The sequence below is a fragment of the Eptatretus burgeri genome, chromosome 9 (assembly GCF_056783735.1).
Source record: "Eptatretus burgeri isolate ZD-2024b chromosome 9, Ebu_testis_v1, whole genome shotgun sequence".
NCBI lineage: Eukaryota > Metazoa > Chordata > Myxini > Myxiniformes > Myxinidae > Eptatretus > Eptatretus burgeri.
Window position 1 is genome coordinate 45613095 of NC_140969.1, and position 20005 is coordinate 45633099.

General features: G+C 43.5%; 1 protein-coding gene across 13 annotated transcripts in view; it reads right to left on the reverse strand.

Moving 5' to 3' along the window:
* NAPEPLD (N-acyl phosphatidylethanolamine phospholipase D) overlaps positions 1 to 20005 on the reverse strand; it is a 40755-nt gene that overhangs the window by 1788 nt on the left and 18962 nt on the right. For 8 of the 13 annotated variants that reach the window (XM_085895006.1, XM_085895002.1, XM_085895000.1 and 5 more), the window contains 3 exons: positions 13849 to 14183; positions 13365 to 13676; positions 12771 to 12885 (listed from right to left, as the gene is read on the reverse strand). In XM_085895006.1, coding sequence (XP_085751132.1) covers positions 12771 to 12885; positions 13365 to 13676; positions 13849 to 14156 — 735 coding nt within the window. In that variant the 5' untranslated portion in view covers positions 14157 to 14183. Of the gene's footprint in view, positions 1 to 12770; positions 12886 to 13364; positions 13677 to 13848; positions 14184 to 15664; positions 19936 to 20005 lie in introns of those variants that run through there. The other 5 variants (XM_085894994.1, XM_085894993.1, XM_085894995.1 and 2 more) reach the window with 2 other exon arrangements.

Genomic DNA, 20005 nt, shown 5'->3' on the forward strand with positions numbered 1-20005 from the left:
CCAGGTGCTCACCTATACTATTGCGTGGCACGATGTGAGTAAATACAGTTCTATACTAATTTTTATTTTAATATTTTTCCTTGTGAACTCAAAGTTGAACTTGTCTGAGACATTCACAATAAGAAGCTCTGTGCTAAATTTGGTGATTCTTGGTACCTTAATTGTCCAGTTATTCTGCCGAAAGAGCAAAAACATGCAGACCGGGTCGTAGTAACACCGGCCGTGGTGCGAGTAATAACAACTTGAGCTGAAGACAAATCACATTCCTTACAGGACAAATCAAAGCAATATTTCAATCCCAGAACTGGCAGGATAGCCGAGAGGTATGCACAGTGCACACCTGCCTCTGAGCTGTTGAGCCTGGGTTGGAATCTTGGCCCAGCTATAAACTGTTAACCTGGTGTTTTGATGGCATGGCAAGGCATCGATGTGTGCACCATCCTTCGGATTGACGCTAAACTGGTTGATCCATCCAATAACATTAATTGGTATATGTTAAATATCCCAGTGTCCTTCACAAAGAGTGGGTGAGTTATCGCTGCCACCTTGAAGAAATTTTAAATTCCTGTGTACACAGCTGAGTGGTAACCCATTTCAGATTATAAACTTTGCCAAAAACACTGCTTTGGCAGAAATGATGCTCTGTAAAATAGTATGGTAGATGATATATCATACTCTTCAATCCCATTTCTTGCTACAATGTCGTAGCATATAATTGCCCCCACCCCCACCCCATTCCCTTCCTGTTTCTGAAATGATGTGACCTTTTTTTCTCGACATAGTCAAGGCTCATGGAAGAGCTATAACACAGGATGGATCAGGACACAACATCGCAAAAAGAACAGCTGGAGAAGGGGGAAATGCCAACAGCAGGGCCAAGAGGGAAGATAGAGACTGACAAACAAGGGATGCAGGTAATGATGAGGGGATGAGAATGCAAGGTGTGGACAAGATGGATGCAAAAGTAAAATTTTGGGAGGGGTTGGATGTAGGGGATGGTTTAATGGATGTAGAAAAGATAATGGTTTTGGATGGGGAATCATTTGAGATGGTGGTGAACATCTGTCTTGAAGACCTGCAGGAAGAATGAGATTGAAAAGAGTATGGCAGGTGGTTCTGCAGGAGGGGAAAAAAAGACTAACAAATGAGTGGATGCAGGCAGTGGTTCTGGATTTTGGCAGGTTCATGAGAAAAGGTTGTTGGTGGACCGTGCACATCCTGCAAATACCTGAGGAGTGGAGGGGGGGGGGATTCAAAGCACAGAGAGGGCAGAGGATGCAAGACCAGAAACAAGGTGGAAGAAGACAGAGAGACCACCAATCTGTCAGCGATGGCGAAGTGATAGGCCCATGGACTCAGCTTCATCGCGAGAGATTCCAATAATCTCGAAGGCCTTGGTTTCCATGGCATCAAGCTGAGCAAGGTGTGAAGCAGGGGCACCAACCCAGAGGGGAGAGCAGTATTCCATCAAGCTGCAGATGAAAATCTTGCTGGTGGATCGGAGCTCAGGTGTGCCAAGGAAGGAATTTGTACGACGGAGGATGCCCAGTCGGCAACTGGCTTTGGAAGCCAACTTTGAAATGTAGCTTGCCCAAAAGAGATCATGGCTGAGAGTGAGACTAAAGAGTTTCAATGACTGACCTTCTTTGAGTAGGTTGTTGAGAAAGTAGATGAGGGGGGTTTGCGGTCCGGTCCTTTTGGAGAGAGAAATTGAGTGTGTGGAATTTCACAGTGTTAAAATACATATTCCAAGTGTTTGACCAGTTTGTGATTTTTCCAGGGTCTGAAGAGAGGGAAGAGGCTGCTGCCTGCCTGTCAGGACAAGGGATGTCATGGCATAGGGAAGAGTCATCAGCAAAGAGATAGAGGATTTTCTAGAGTCAGAGAGATCATTGATGAAGGTTAGGAATAGGATGGGGCCGAGAACACTGCCTTGGAGCACTCCAGTCTTGACATGGAGAGGAGAAGAAAGGATTCCGCTGAGAACCACATGTTGACAATGAGAGTGGAGGAAGTCAATAATCCAAGAGTGGATTTAACCTTGGATGCCATAGGCAGACAGTTTGGAGAGCAAGGTATGATGACAGACTGTATCGAAAGCTAGAGATATGTCCAGAAAGACGACCCTGATCTCATGTCTGACAATGAGAGCCTCCATCAAGCCTGATGTTGGTTTAGCGGTTATGCTTCAGTCACATTTGGCTCGGCGGCCGTAGGGTCTAAAAAATCTACGGCCACTAGCAATTATAGGGCGGCCGCAGTATTTCCAGTCACACAATATAGCAGTCACATATGTTTTTCTTTTTTGGGTAGCCGCACGGGGTATTTAGAAATTGTGGAGACCGAAAACGTGGGGGTGCCGTAGGGTCTTTGATTAGATGTCGCACGGTGACCTTAGGGCGTCCCTGCGGCGGCCATAGAATTTTCAAGGCAGATGCAAGGTAGCCTCAAGGTGCCCGCAAGGCGACCACAGGGGGGCCCTTAGGCAAACGTGGAAATAGTGCGGCCGCTGTAATTTTTTGGGGGTTGGCAAAATTCATTTTTCATTGATAAGAGCCTACGGAAAACGCACGAATAACGCAAGCCCACCGTACGCCTATGTACGGTCGACGTGGAACACTCTACATCATGGCTATGGCTTGTTGAATTGCTACGGCCAACCTTGAAATGAAAAAAGCTATAACTCCGTGCTTTAATTCCATGGAGACTCCTACGGCCTGTAAAAGATAGCCATACGGCATAGGGCCATCCTGAGGCCACCTCAGAAATTCTGCGGCCGCCGCACGTTTCTGTCAATTCAGGAGGGGTATGGCCGCCATATCCGAGTCGTAGAGCAAATGTGACTCATGCTTTAGGGTGGCTGGCTTAATATCCCAGGGGCTTGAGTTAGAGCCCGTGTCATGCTGTTTAATCAACACCAAGTAGTGTTGACTCAGCCTGTCATTCTTCCGAGGTTGGCAAAATGAGTACCAGCCTCCTGGTAACAGTGGGCACTGCATCAGTGGCACAGCTGCACCCCCAAAAGAGGTTGCACACAAATAAAAAAAATGAAAAAGGCCTCCATCAATTGTTGGGAGAGTAGAAATATGTCCAAGGTAGAGTGACCAGGTCTGAATCCGAATTGATCTGAGATGAGGCTGGTGGAGAAAATAAATTATTTTATGTCAATTTCGATGATTGATTCCATGACCTTGCTGATTGGACGTAAGCTAATTTGTCTGTGGTTAAGGAGATCTGATCTTGCACCATTTTTAGCTCGCCTGTTCGAAGAACAGAGAGCAAGAGCAATACCCCCGGTGTGAGCGTGAGCGTGAAAATGTTAAAGTTTTTGATGCAAGTTAGTTTTTACTTTCGAATGTTTTTATCTACCACACTATTTTTTATACTCCCGATATATATATACATACATACATACATATATATATATATATATATATATATATATATATATACATACATACATATATATATATATATATATATATATATATATATATACATACATATATATATACATACATATATATATATACATACATATATATATACATACATATATATATATATATATATATATACATACATATATATACATACATATATATATATACACATGTATATATATATATACATATATATATACACATGTATATATATATATATATATATATATATATATACATATATATATATATACACATATACACATATATATATATATATATATATATATATATATATATATATATATATATATATATATATATATATATACATATATATATATACACATATATACACACATACATAAATATATATATATATATATATATATATATATATATATATATATATATATATATATATATATATATATATATATATACATACACATATATAAATATATATATATACACACATACATATATATATATATATATAGACCGTTTTTACAGCCATTTTTTGGCTTTTTTTGGCTTTTTCTTTTTGGGTTTGGCTTTTTCTTGAGGCAATGTTTTATGGCCGGATGCCCTTCCTGACGCCAACCCTGGTCGCCTCTTACGACACACAGGGATATGGTACACCTATTCTAACCGGGGCATACACCAGGACCAGTACACTGGCACTCATTTCGCCGACCTCAGAAGGATGACAGGCTGAGTCAACCCCCTGGTGTTAATTCAGCAGCCTACGGGGCTTGAACTCAGGACCCTGGGATCCCAAGCCACCACCACCCTAACCACTAAGCCAACACCAGGCTTTATATATATATATATATATATATATATATATATATATATATATATATATATATATATATATATATATATATATATATATATATATATATATATATATATATATCGGGGCGTATTATGTGATACCGGTCGTCCGTCCGTCTGTTCCTGTCCACACTCTAACTCCCAAAGTTTTCAACTTTCACGTTTCATATTTGGTACATAGGTACAGACTGTGGAGCCTGTGTGTCGCGACATAGTTCGTCATTTAAAGTGGTTGCCATGGCAACCAGGATGCTGTTTTCCATGTCGTAGCACAATTCTGTATATACCTTCTTGTTCGGGCATATATTGTGCTCACTTTAGCTCTTGTTACTGATTACAATATACAAATACATATATTGCTTTAAAATTATACTTCACTGCAATGCTTTATAAAAAAATATGAATTATTAGACGAGTCTTTTAAAAACGATAAATGTATAAACAGGCGAGCATTGGGTGGCTTTGACACCAACTCTGGTTGTGGAATGCAGTGATGTTGGCTGACTTCCAAACATATGGAAGATGATCTCAGGCTAATATTAGGGTGAAAAGGGCAAAGAGAGGAAGAGCAGCAGTGCAGGTTTTCATGACTCCTGAGCTGAAACCTTCTGGCTAAATCTTACAAGTTAAAAAAAAAACAAAACATGTAATTAAATACATGTAAAACCTTAAGCCCCTGTCACACCTTTAGTGGGGCAACTTAGCATAACAATTGTGCATTTTGTGAGGAAAGCACCAAATTTGGCACACTCGTTGCCTAACATATTATGAACAGATTTGGATATTGGGCCATCTCAAATTCAGTTGCTGATGGCTGTGGAAGCCATTTTCCACTGCCATCAAAAATTTTGAGATGGCCCAATATCCAAATCTGTTCATAATATGATAGGCTACTCGTCTGCCAAATTTGGTGCTTTCCTCACAAAATGCACAATTGTTATGCTATATTGAGCTAAGTTGCCCCACTACTTGACGATTTAGCCAGCGTATGGCAACGTATCAAAATTTATCTAAAACGCTGGCGTACGCTGAACTATTTTTTTCACTTTTGGGCGTATAATAGTGTATTCATAACGAGTTGGACGTATGCATAACGTACACAGAACGTTTCGTTGTCTTCTGGATAACTTATACCAGCGAATGCTTCGCGTGTTGTTGGCGTTCACAACTTATGCCCAACTATAGTCTAACTTATGCATAGCGCACGCAGCGTATCGCCGATGATCACGTGGCGTAGCCTATTAAAAGGCTGCCGCTCGACGATTCAAATCATAACCGCACTCGACATCGAAGTGTCAACATCACCGTTATGCCGAAGAAAACTTCGAAGAACTCCTCGCTACGGAGTTCCACCATGAGCTGGTCATACATGCCAAACTGCCGTCGCCTCCCATTCCATGGTCTCACCCAGTTCCTTCTCCTCCGTTCACCTCTTCTTCTCCTGGCTCTATTGGCACGCAACTGGTACAGTGTCAAATCGATGAGGTCATGTTGATGTTGGAGGACAGCTAGTAGATATTCTCGTCTCAGCCTTTCCGGATCCTCCATCTCTCGGATGATATGGACATCTGCTCACTATGGAGTCTGGAACACTGACGAGTTCCTCCTGTGAACCCCATTTTTATATACCAATTCCCCTAAACGCTGCCAATACGCCATTATACAGTAGCTGTAAGTTAGAAACACGTTCAGTAAGTTCTGTGGTCGTCCGGAAGACGTCAAATACGTCTACATACGTCAATATGTGTTGGAGATACGTTACACATAGGTTAGAAATAAGTTTCGGGTACGCTCGACATTACCTCGACGTATTTCGACTTGTGAGTCGAAGTTTTCATTGATAAGAGCCTACGGAAAACGCACGAATAACGCAAGCCCACCGTTATTTGCCCTTCCACATTTCCACATTGCCCACCATTAAAAGTACCATTTGCCCTTCCACATTTCTCTCTAAACAAGAGAAATGTGGAAGGGCAAATGGTGGTAGAGTTTGCGAAAAAGAATGGAAATGGCAGTGGTAAATACGTATTTCAAGAAGAAGGAGGAACACAGGGTGACATACAAGAGTGGAGGAAAGTGCACACAGGTGGATTAAATCTTAAGCAGGAGATGCAACCTGAAAGAGATTAGAGACTGTAAGGTGGTGGCAGGGGAGAGTGTAGCTCGACAGCATCGATTGGTGGTCTGCAGGATGATTTTGGAGGTGAGGGTGAGGAAGAGAGTGAGGGCTGAACGAAGGACCAGCTGGTGGAAGCTGAAGGAGGAAGACTGTTGTATGGAATTTAGGGAGGAGGTGAGACAGGTGTTGGATGGTGGTAAAGATGGGTGGGATGATTGGGCAACAACAGCAGAAGTGGTGAGGGAGATAGCTAGGAAGGTACTTGGTGTGACATCTGGACAGAGGAAGGAAGGTAAGGAGACTTGGTGGTGGAACGAGGAAGTACAGGAAAGTATAAGGAAGAAGGGGTTGGCGAAAAAGAAGTGGGATCGTCAGAGAGATGAAGAAAGTAGGCAGGAGTACAAGGAGTGGCGGCGAAAGGCAAAGAGAGAGGTTGCAAAGGCTAAGAAAAAGGCATATGACAAGCTGTATGAGAAGTTGGATACAAAGGAAGGGGAAAAGGATGTATACTGATTGGCAAGACAGAGGGACCGAGCTGGGAAGGATTTGCTGCAGGTTAGGGTGATAAAGGTTGCAAATGGGAATGTGCTGACGAGCGAGGAGAGTGTGTTGAGAAGGTGGATGGAGTACTTTGAGGAGCTGATGAATGAAGAAAATGAGAGAGAGAGAGAAGGTTGGAAGAGGTGGAGATAGTGAATCAGGAAGTGGGGTAGATCAGTAAGGATGAAATGAGGACTGCTATGAAGAGGATGACAAGTGGAAAGGCGGTTGGCTCAGATGATATACCAGTGGAGGCATGGAAGTGCTGAGGCGAAATGGCAGTGGGGTTTTTCACCAGATTGTTTAATAAAATCTTGGAAAGTGAGAGAATGCCGGAGGAGTGGAGATCAAGTGTACTGGTTCCGATTTTCAAGAACAAGGGTGATGTGCAGAGCTGTGGAAATTACAGAGGGATAAAGTTGTTAAGCCACACCATGAAGTTGTGGGAAAGGGTAGTGGAAGCAAGGTTGAGAGGAGAGGTGATGATTTGTGAGCAGCAATATGGGTTTATGCCAGGAAAGAGCACCACTGATGCGATGTTTGCTTTGAGAATGTTGATGGAGAAGTATAGGGAAGGCCAGAAGGAGTTCACTTTTGTGTTTGTGGATTTAGAGAAAGCTTATGATAGGGTGCCAAGAGAGGAGTTGTGGCGAAGTATGTGAGGATCGTGCAGGATATGTATGAGGACAGTGTGACAGCGGTGAGGTGTGCGGTAGGAATGACGGACCGGTTTAAGGTTAAAGTGGGATTGCACCAAGGATCGACTCTGAGCCCTTTCCTGTTTGCAATGGTGATGGACAGGTTGACGGACGAGATCAGACTGGAGTCTCCATGGACTATGATGTTTGCGGATGACATCATGATCTGTAGAGAGAGTTGGGAGCAGGCTGAGGTGAGCCTCGAGAGGTGGAGGTACGCACTGGAGAAAAGGGGAATGTTAGTCAGTAGGAGTAAGACGGAGTACATGTGCGTAAATGAGAGGGAGGGTGGTGGTATGGTGCGGTTGCAAGGAGTTGAGGTGGGGAAGGTGGATGGGTTTAAATACTTGGGATCAACTGTCCAAAGTAACGGAGAGTGTGGTAGAGAAGTGAAAAAGAGAGTGCAGGCAGGATGGAGTGGGTGGAGAAGAGTTGCACGAGTGATTTGTGACAGAAGGGTAGCTGCAAGAGTGAATGGGAAAGTATACAGCACGGTAGTGAGACCAGCTATGTTGTATGGTTTGGAGGCGGTGGCGCTAACAAAAAGACAGGAAGCAGAGCTGGAGGTGGCAGAGTTAAAGATGCTGCGATTCTCGTTGGGAGTGATGAGGATGGACAGGATAAGGAATGAGTATATTAGAGGGACAGCGCAGGTAGGACGGTTTGGAGACAAAGTGAGAGAGGTGAGATTGAGATGGTTTGGACATGTGCACAGGAGGGAAGTGGAGTATATTGGGAGAAGGATGCTGAGGATGGAGCCGCCAGGCAGGAGGAGAAGAGGAAGGCCCAAGAAGAGGTTCATGTATGCGGTGAGGGCGGACATGCGGGTGGTTGGAGTGTCAATGGAAGATATGGAGGATAGAGCGAAATGGAGACGGTTGATCTGTTGTGGCGACCCTAACGGGAGCAGTCGAAAGAAGAAGAAGAGAAGATTTCGACTTATGAGTAACTTACAAGTAACGTGTGTGGACACGTCTTATGGACAACGTATGCGGAACGTGTGTGGACACGTCTTATGGACAGCGTATGCGGAACGTGTGTGGACACATCTTATGGACAGCGTATGCAGAACGTGTGTGGACACGTCTTATGGACAGCGTATGCGGAACGTGCGAGTCATACGCCGATCACGTCGACAAATTTTGTGCATGCACAAAATTTGTCGACGAGCACGGCCTACTTTGACGTATGCCAGCATGCTTCAGCGTGCTCTTAACGTTTACAAAACTTACCTATAATGTATTCGACGTGTGCCAGCGTATTCGCCAAATTTTTCATACGTCGGCATACGCTGGCTAAAACGTTAAGGTGTGACAGCGGCTTTAAACTTAGTTTATTTATTGACTTGTAGCAAATGTGCGATGCAATATGTTGGTGAAACAATGCAGAAATGTAATGCAAGAATGAATGCACACACAAGCAGTACGAGAAATCCAGATAAAACAAGAAGCGAATACTTCGATATCACACGGATGGGGGCAGTAAAGGTTAAGAATGATGAAACAATTTTGCAGTTATAAAATTTAAATGTGGACACGGTGAATTCGCATGCATGATGGGAAGAGTTGTGACGTTGGACAAATTTCTATTTATAGCCCTCAGATCAAAGGGACGTATGCGGCCATAAGTGTGACAGAAGACACAGGACAGAATAGCCAATTATATAATGTTACAGCACGATGTCGATATTACAGCACGATGTCGCTGCGCTGTAATAACCACTTCTGTCACAAAAAAAGAGGAAGAAATCACCTCCACAAGATGTTTTAAAAACACTTCTGGTGAAAAACAATGAAGAATGAGAATTACAACGCTGCGCGTCAACAACTAACGGAATAGGAAGATTATCACTTCCTGCTCAGAAAATCAACTTCCGGCGTCACACAGAAAACAATTCAGCACAAAAAACATCTCTCTTCCGCATTAACCCTGCCCACAATCCACCCGGCAATCTCCACCCACATCACACCCAACAATAAGTGTGACAGAAGACACAGGATAGAATAGCCAATTATATAACAGCGCGATGTCGCCGCACTGTAATAAGTGTGACAGAAGACACAGGACAGAATAGCCAATTATATAACAGCGCAATGTAACTACTAGTTGTCCACTACTCACTCATCACTTTACTTATGGATACTGCAAAAATGTGAGCTTCAGTGTTCAGGCTGTCGAGAAGGTAAGCCCTCACGGCTGTAAAAAGGATGGTATGTAAGCTAAAACAATCACACAATTACATAAACGTAGATAACTTTTCTGGGTTTAAAAAATTAAGAACTGTATACCCATATGGATTGAATAAAATATATAATGATAAATACATACAACATAATGGCCTAAACAGAACACCCTCTGGTTTTTAACACTTTATCATGAGACTCTCAAAGACACAGAGTACATAATTATGGCCATGAATGTCCAGTTCCAGACACATCACAACAGAATTGGTCAGAACGAATCAAACATTTGATTACTTAACAGCAGTTGAATTAAGATCAATTCTGAATGGCACTCCGACGAGCTCTCCACCAGGCTGAACAGTTTATGTTTTGTATCCCATTGATAGGCCGGATCGGGATCTGGACCTGAACCAAAATCGAATCAATTCATCCTTGTCACACACCCAACTGGTCTACCAAGTTTCGTCCAAATCCATCCATTACTTTTTGAGGTATCCTGCTCACAGACAAATAGGGGTGAAAACACAAGCTCTGTCCACCTTCAGTGGTGGAGAAAATGATGTTTGATAACAAAGGGGTGGAAATGATCAATATAGCGAAAATACTACAACAGAAGGAAGTGTGGAGTAAACTTCCAGAAACAATACAACAGAGAGAGCCCCAATGGTTGTGTACACTTTGGGAAATGCAATAAGGGGAAAGATCTTCAACTGCAGTATAAGGAAACAGTACAATCTATAGACGTAGATGAATGGTTCAATAACACACATCATTGTAATTGTGAATAATGATTATTTAAAGATCCACATCATAAACACATCAACACAGGTGATGTCAGAATAGTGAAAGATAGAAAATCATGTGCCTTACTTACAAAAGGACCGAATTATCAAGAAAACAGAATTATTAACTTGAATAAATCAATGGAACTTACAATGATAGAACTAATGGAATGGATGAGAGAAGAGATTGATAAACACAAAGTACCAAAACACACAAATAGCTTTATGGTTGGAGGAGGTAAAGAAACATGTGAAAAGCAGAATTTTTGATTTGAAAAGAAAAGTTTGAATCAATAATCTGAAGGTATTGTTAAACAATCTGGAGACAGGTGATTATTTAAAACAGCTTCAAACACAATAGGTTGTTGTTCCAATTGACAAAGCAAATAATAATATTGCATTTATATACAAAACATTGTTCATTCAAATACTTTTCAAAGAATTGGGCTTCCAGACTGGATTCACAAAGACCTACAAAATAATTCACGATAATAAAATAGAATTGATACAACACCATGCAAATCACTCAAAAGTAAGAAGACTGTTAGTTCCAGATAAACACCATAAATTACCATTCAATTACTAGATCCCAAAAATGCACAAACACCAACGTCAGATGAGGTTCATCATCGCAAGTTGAGATGCAGTTTGAAACCATTGTCAGGTAGTATTACAGGGGTGATGAAACTAATTTTTTTTTAGGTTTTGGAAAAGGTGAGGTTTTATTCTGGTATTGAAAAATTCTGGATCATTGATAATCCCAAACATGTAATTGAATAGTATCCACAACATCAATAACAAGGATAAAGCTAAACGTCTATCAACATGATTTTTCTACATTATACACGAACATTCCACATGACAAACTCATAACCACATTGGACAGAGCGGTAGATAAAGCATTTGGAGGAGGTAATAAAGTATACATTAAAATCTATCAGAGATAATAGGAGGTAATAAAGTATAAATTCCAGTATCACTTCTGGTTCCGAGTTTCTCCACGTGCGTTGCTGGTTCATGAGTTCCTTCCTCCAGTTCAACAAAGCTAAGTTTCCTGGACCATATACATTACACGTTTTACTGTTTTATTTTCAATCCTGTGTTGCTGGTTGTGTTTTCGTCCAATTTTCTGTGCTGCCAAACCTTACCTTGTTGTGAATTGAAGTGTTGAATTTGTGTCCCTGGTGAAGTCCGGCGTACTCGTCTCGGGCTGGGATAGTTAGGTCGTCGTTCCGAGCTCTGTTTTTGACCTTACATGCTTCGATTTTGCTCCCTTTCTCCCAAGTATTTTTGCCTTATAATAGTGAAACTCCCAAAATCAAGAATCACTGCTCACTTCCACTCATTTGTTCCTCTTTTTCTTTTTTTTTTCTTTTTAATTTTTTCCACCCATGGAATCAACTTCCACATTCTCTTCAATCTAATTCTTCCCTCCAGGTCTTCAAGACAGCTGTTCATCACCATCTCAAATAATCCTCCATCTAAAACCGTGATATTTTTGACAGGAAACTATCTCATGGTCTGCTTCCTGCTCACTGTAGTGAGGTTGGTCGCACTGCAGTTTTTGTTTCCCAGCTCTATATTGGTCTCGTTCCTCCTGCCCTCTCACCTCTCCCTGCTCCTTGTTACTGAATCACAATGTGCCCCATCCCTCAAATGGATGGTAAACTTGGGACACAGGTCCTCACATTAGTTGGTGGACATCAAACATCCTACAGTTTTTTTTCCAAATAAGAAGGAAGTTATCACAGGCACCGTGAACAAATTACAAATTCCTACCAAAGTCAGCTTCAGTTGAACATTAGGCTTGTCTCGCAGGTTCAGGAAAGACTTGGGCCAAACTTCCCCCTCGTTTAATCCCACAAAAATGGATGATTAATTGGGACTGATAAAGGACAAAATAGTAGTAAAAGCTCAGACAGCTTGGGAATCGTAAAAAGAGCAAATACCTCCCAGATTATATCATGCAGACAGATATCTTAGAGGTTTTGATCTTTCACAAACAAAATTAATTTCTGCCAATAATCCAAACTTAGGGTGCCGTCACCACTATGTAATAGGTTGATATCTCATGTATATAACCCAACACCCAATAATGAAGAGTTTATAACACTGGAAGATCACAAATTTCTTAAGAAGATGCATGCACCCCTGTGGGAGCCCACCTCATCCGTCAAGGTAAAGGTTCCCCAGTGAATCCCCAGTGAGTGTCTGGCCAACACATCCTGGTGGACATGAACTGCTTCTTCTGGGTCCAGATGTTGAAATTTCAAGAACCATCTGCAGCCAAGGGGATAGAGGGGGAGAGAAGCACTTGTAACACTAACACAGACATGCCAGTGGGAAAGGAAGAAAATTTAACAGAATTTTTTTTTTAACAGTCCCATAAAGGCAGAAATTAAACAACAGATATTTCATGTGAAAGTGAAAAAAAAAACTGTCATTCAACTTGCACTCCTTCATTAGCATGATATTTTTGCTATCAGAAAGAATATTAAACAGAAATAACCAATGTAAAGACAAAAAATGGAAATCTGCCAATTGGTACATGTATGTTAGACTCTGACTTTAATTTGAAGACTGGGACATGTGTTAGAATGTACATGTGACACTGTCATGAAATGAAATAATGGAAGCTTTGCATCAGTGTTCTACACATCATTAAAAAAAATAAATCTGAAACTTCTTTGAACAAGTGTTTCCACTGCAGGCCATAAAGGGCTGAACAAACATTTAGGTGACACGATATTCCAGATTACCGTGGGGCATATGCTCCAATTGGGATCAAGGCGATATCAAAGGGGCCATACAAATGGCCAATTTCCTGAAAGCCCGAGCAGTACCCGGTGTCTCCAGCAAAAAAGACCCTGTGCTTAGGACCTAGGATGCACCAGCTTGCCCACAAGGTTCGGTTTTCATCGGAGATAGTCCTCCTGGACCAGTGCTGGCAAGGTGTGGCGACAAAAGACACTGAAGTTCCAGGTAATAATTCACTTTGCCACCAGTCAAGTTCGGTCACTGTCTTGCAGTGAGAGGCATGCATCCAAGAAGCCAACCCCAGTGGCACAAACCTACGTACAAACACAAGGAAGCACAATAACTCAACAAATCGTCAAATATAATTTTTCTCCATCATGTAATCAAATTTACTTTTGCTATAAAATTATCCAGTGTTCATTTTTACAATATAAATTGAGGGGAGGAGTTTTTATTTATAGTTTCACAAGTACCACAAGTACACACCAATGCAATTTATCTCCAAAGCGCTGGTTGAGATTAATAACCGTGTTGTAATCCAGATGGTCGTAATGATTATGACTTATAACCACAGCACGCACATTCTCTGGAAGCTGATCCACATCACAAGGTGCATCACGGTAACGCGAAGGACCAAACCACAATGATGGAGATGCCCGTTTGCTGAACATAGGGTCGGTGAGGATCATGATACCGTCCAGCTCAACTAGTGTTGAGGAATGACCGAGCCAAGTCACCCGCAAGCTACCATCAAGGACAGACGTGTCACTAGAGCTTTGCATAAAGTAGGGCATCTGAATGGGCAATGTGCGGTCCAATTCCTGATGGAGGTAATATGGCAAGAGGAACAGGGTAAATTCAAGATTATGTTCTGTGAGAATTTGATTCTCCTTCATACTTGTATAGATTTATCATTCACTCTGAATTTTTGACTTCATGTTCATTCGTTTGGGGTGCTATTCCACAAGAGGGCCCAATTTGAGGAGATTGCACAACCCATCAGGTAGAAAATTTTCAATGTTACCATGTCTTCAGTGTACATATCAGTAGGTAATACCCAGGGTGGATGTAGAGGTCAGAAGTGGTCACACCTATACTATGAGGTGTTTGTCTGTGTGTGTCGCCATTTTTTCTCAGAGGTGGTTGAATGGGTTTTTGTTAAAATTTCCAAGGTTCATCAGTGCAAAAAGTTGGATTTTTTTTGTTTGTTTTTTTTTAATCGCTCTATGGTGCCTAAGCCTTTGTAGTGATGTAAAAGGTAACGTTAAATAATCCCAATTCTTTGTGGGTGTCGGGGAGTTTTAGGACCCCACAAAAAAACAAACAGGGCAATGCCAGGTACTCCTGCTTGCACTTTATAATTCAACATGACATACATGCCCCATAGACCATAAAATTTCTGAAGAACGATGTGTTTATCTAAAATAAGAAATGTCAGTGCGAGTTTAACATGAATCTAGTGGCCCGAATCTTTGCATGCATACTAAGGTAACTCCAAGGGAGTGCATGAATGAAAATTAGGTGCTTGGGTAAATTGAAACACCTCTTTTGAAGATAATTTAGGGGGTGTTCATCACAAAAAAACCCCTCACCAAGATGGTGTGCCAAGATGGTGGCACACCATCTTGGTCAGCCCTCTGTCAGCTCGCTGAGGTTTTTAGCTGCCATTTTGTTTGGCATGCTCAATAATGCCTTGACTTGGAATAGGCCACAATGGTTCATCAACGATAAAGCGCTCAAATGTTTTTTCACTTTCCTCACTCATATCATTGAATGCCTGATCTTTACGTAAAAATCGCTGTGTACATCGTTTTTGTAGGTGCTATAGTTTTCAAATTATGAGCTTGGAGCGATTTAATGCATGAAATGATGTCATTTTCCATGGTAGACTGTCATGGACTAATCTTTATGCAGGATGGGGCAGAGAAACAGGAGATTTTAAAAACCTATTTTCTGGGTTCCGGTATAATGGGAAAACTACATGTCACCCGACTACGTCACCCTACATCCTCCTGTCCACATCATGCCATTTACATCATATCATCAAAAAAAAATTGCCGGAATGTATTTGCAGATGCTACGCTGCATCATGGCAAACATGCATGGAAGACTACAGGAATGCCTTGCAGAGACAAAAGTCACCTTGAGGATGTGATCTTCAAGAAATAAATGTCACTATGTACTTTAAGATGGCAAATTTGTAATTTGGCAAATACAAAATGTTTATTGAATTACTGAGTTTTTAAAATCGCCCGTTTCTCTGCCCCATCCTGTATATTGAAATGAGGACGAGAGAAGAACCTTCAGAGTATAGGCTTTATTCCATTTGATTGAAGCCACTTCTACGGGCACACCAGGAAATACAGATGCAGCATGGAGTACATAAGCAGTAAGGTACACACGCGCAACTAATCACCGCAAAATAAATCAGTATTATATATCAATCAGTATTCTCACCATTCAATGAGCACCAAGTGAGCCGCCGACATAAAACGACAATGCCCCAGGGACAATCCGCGCGGCCGAGCCGAACCTCAGCTTTATCTCTTCTGTGCTCGAGCCGGGCAACATGTGATCACACGTCACGACCTTCAATTCACCACATTCTCCCCGTCTTTAAAATGTAACTAGAGGCCCAGCTAACGCACCATGATTACTTCAGCGCTACAGGAGTATACATTTCAAGCAATGCGAACTATCTAAACTACAGAAGCGTACATGCCAAGCAGTGAGGATTATTTTGAGTTGTAGGAGCATGGAAATGAGCATCGATATATGATATAAGGAGCACATAGGAGCATGAGCATCGAGGATGCCGATAATCCCCTTTACAGATTGAGTCGGCGAGGGGGTATTATTCGTCGGCCTCTCCGGGAGTAGATGGCGGTTTCACTTGAGGGAGGCTTCCGATCCTCTTGGTGAGCCTCGACTCGTGCCGGAGATGACTCTCCAATCGCTCCCGGGTGGAACGCGGTAGCCCCGTCGTCACCTTTCTCGGGTGGAGTCCCTGGGGGGGGGAACACCTGGGGAGGGATGTCAGAGGGAGGTGTGCCAGATGGTGGTGTACCTGCGGGAGGAGTGCCTGAGGGAGCCAAATGACGAACCGACACAGTAGTCTCCCTGCCATCCGGGAGCCTGACATGAGCGTATTCTGGATTAGTATCGATGAGTTCGACCCCTTCCACCATGGGTTCATACTTGCTTTGTCGTACCGGGCGTTTCATGAACACTGTTCCGGGATGGGTTAGCCAGTTGGGCACCGATTGGCCGTCAACATAACGTCGCTGGTGAGTAAACATTCGTTCGTGAGGAGTTGCATTGGGGGACGTGCAGAGCAAAGAGCGTATGGAATTCAGAGCGTCGGGAAGGGTAACCTCCCACCGCTCGGGGCCCAGTCCTCTTGATTTCAACGCCAGAGTTACGGCTTTCCAAATGACCCCGTTATACCGTTCCACCTGACCATTACCCTGTGGGTTGTAACCCGTCGTTCGACTAGTTGCGATGCCGTGCTCTAATAGGAATTGTTTTAGCCCGGCCGACATGAAACACGGCCCTCTGTCTGAATGTATGTACGAAGGTTTCCCAAACATAGCGAAGAGGTCAGACAGACATTTCACGACAGTGCCCGAGGTCATATCCGAGCACGGAAATGCGAAAGGGAACCTTGAATACTCATCAACAACAGTGAATATGTATCTATTGTCTGTCTCGGTCGGCAGGGGCCCTTTGAAGTCAATGTTTAGTCTCTCGAAGGGAGAAGTGGCCTTGATCAGTCTGCCAGAAGCCGCACCATAGAATCTGGGTTTTAGTTCAGCACAAACAGGGCATGAAGCATTCATTTGTTTAATATCTTCAATAGAATAGGGCAGATTCTGTCTGCGTACGAAATGTGCCATTCTGGTTACCCCCGGGTGGCACAGAGACACATGGAGGTCTTGCAAAGCGCGACTGATTGCCGCCGAGCAGTAGACCCGCGAGAAGGTGTCTGCAGCAGGGTTTTCCCTCCTGGGCCGGTAAACAATGTCGTAACTATAGCAGGCTAGGTCTATCCGCCATCTCATAATTTTTTCATTCTTAATTTTCCCGTTATTTTTCCCATCAAACATGAATGCCACGGATCGTTGGTCCGTAACGAGCGTGAAGTGGTTTCCCAGTAAATAATGTCTCCATTTACGCAGCGCTTCGACGATGGCGTACGCCTCCTTCTCTATTGCCGAGTGTCTCTGCTCGCTTCCAGAGAGAGTTCTCGAGAAGAACGCGGCGGGTCGCCCAGACTGATTAAGCGTAGCAGCTATCGCGTGATCAGAAGCATCTGTTTCCACCACGAAGGGCACCGAGCTATCGATCGATAATACCACGGAATTACTGATATCGTCTTTGAGGTTGTGGAAAGCTGTTACAACAGCGGCATCTGGTGGAAAGTTTTTGCAATGCACTAGGGGATGTATTTTCTCTGAGTATTGCGAAATCCATCTCGCATAGTAAGCGAACATGCTGATCACCCGGCGCATTGTCTGCAGGTCCTGAGGTGGGGGTAGCTCACGAAGTGGGCGCAATCGCTCAGGATCAGGCTTAATCGTGCCGTCGGCTATCGTGTAGCCGAGAAGGTCAATTGACCTTGCCGAGAATACGCATTTCTCGTAGTTGAGAGTCAGATTATATTTTCTAGCAATGCTCAAGAATCTGTCCAGATTCATGTCATGTTCCCCCTGATCCCTACCGCACACTGTGACATTGTCCACGTAAACAAAAGTGTCTTTGAGGTTTTCATCTGAGATGATGTCGTCCATAACCCGTTGGAAGCAAGCTACTCCATTCGTGACACCGAATGGAATTCTCCTGAATTGGAAGAGGCGCCTACCTGCCTGGAATGCAGTGTAAGGTTTGTCTTCCTCTCGGATGGGAATTTGGTGATAGGCGCTTCGCAAGTCGATGGTGCTGAATATCTTATAATTGGCCACGCGTTCGACCATCTCGTCTATGCGCGGCAGGGGGTAGGCGTCGAGTTGGGTGAAGCGATTGACCGTTTGGGAATAATCGACAACCATTCGTTTCTTATGGTTCTGACTGCTGGTCACCAACACCTGTGCGCGCCATGGCGAATCGCTCGGTTCTATAATTCCTTCTTCCAGTAATCGCTTGGTTTCTGAAGTGATGAAATTCATGTCAGCAGTGGTATATCGCCGCGATTTGATCGCTATCGGTTTGTAGACCGGCGACAGGTTAGCGAACAGCTGGGGGGACGTTACCTCTGCGGTAGTCAAGGCATTTAAAATTAGACGAGGTTTGCTTCCTCCAAAGGGTATTTTGACGCTCGTGTGCTGATTGAGGACATTATGACCCAGAATTACGTCTGCGCACAAATCACGAAGCACCAGTACCCTTACATCCCGATGCGTGTACCCTTTTACGTCCAATTCAACATTGCAGTACCCTCGTATGCGGGACTGTAGTGATGTGGCGGCCATGCATACCGTATTGTCTGTCGGGTGGATTTTCCATTTCCTGCCCTTCACTAGCGAGCTGTTGACGAAACTTTCAGAGCTACCGGTATCAATCAGTGCCTCAGCCATATGCCCGTTGATTCGTACGTTGATGATAGCCTTGGATAGATTCCCCGGGGAGGCTGCAGTTAGTTTATTTTGCGAGTAGAGAGCCGCAGAAGTGGGTTTATTTCTCCTTAGAGTAGATTTACATACCCTGGCATAATGCCCTTTCTTGTCGCAATTCATGCATGTGGCATCTCTGGCGGGGCATTTTTGACGAGGGTGCCTTTTGTACCCACAAAAGAAGCATTTACCAACCGGAGCAGTTGCTGAGGAGTTTGACGTGGCCTGGGTATCCGGCTCCTCGGGTGTTTCTCCATCCCCTGTGTCTGGCTGTGTCTGTGCCAGTGGGGTTCCTTGAGTTCCCACCGTAGCAGCGTTCATTAGCAGCATCGGTGTCCCAAATGACTCAGATTGCTGCTGTGCCGTATCCATCGCTCGAGCCTGATCGACTACCTTTTCAAGAGTGGGTTGCGCTTTCTCTAGTAAGCGTTGCCGTATGTGGGCTGATCTAAGTCCTTGGATGAATGCCTCCCGGATCGCTTCCTTTCGGTGTTCCTCGGCGCTTACGGCCCGAAAGCTGCAGTCTTTTCCCAGCTGATTCAGAGCTTGCAGGAACTGATCGATTGTCTCCCCGGCTGCTTGCTTGCGTGTGTTGAGAAGATGTCGTATGTATACCCCATTCTTGCGCTTCACGTAGAGCGCCTGCAGCACGTCGATCGCTGCTTCGTAAGTGTCGCACTCCGAGAAGAGCCTGTATACGCCGGGCGAGACATGATTCACGAGGGCGGCCAATTTGTCAGCTCCCTCTTCGATGATGGTCAGATAGTGTGAGAAGGAACGGAACCAATGCGACCATTTCATTTCTGAGTCAGTCGCGTTTGGGTCTGCGTCGAACCTCTCTGGTTTGTAGATCTTGTCCATCGTTGGTTGAGAGAGCCGAGAAACCCAAATGGAATAAATTGAAATGAGGACGAGAGAAGAACCTTCAGAGTGTAGGCTTTATTCCATTTGATTGAAGCCGCTTCTACGGGCACACCAGGAAATACAGACGCAGCATGGAGTACATAAGCAGCAAGGTACACACGCGCAACTAA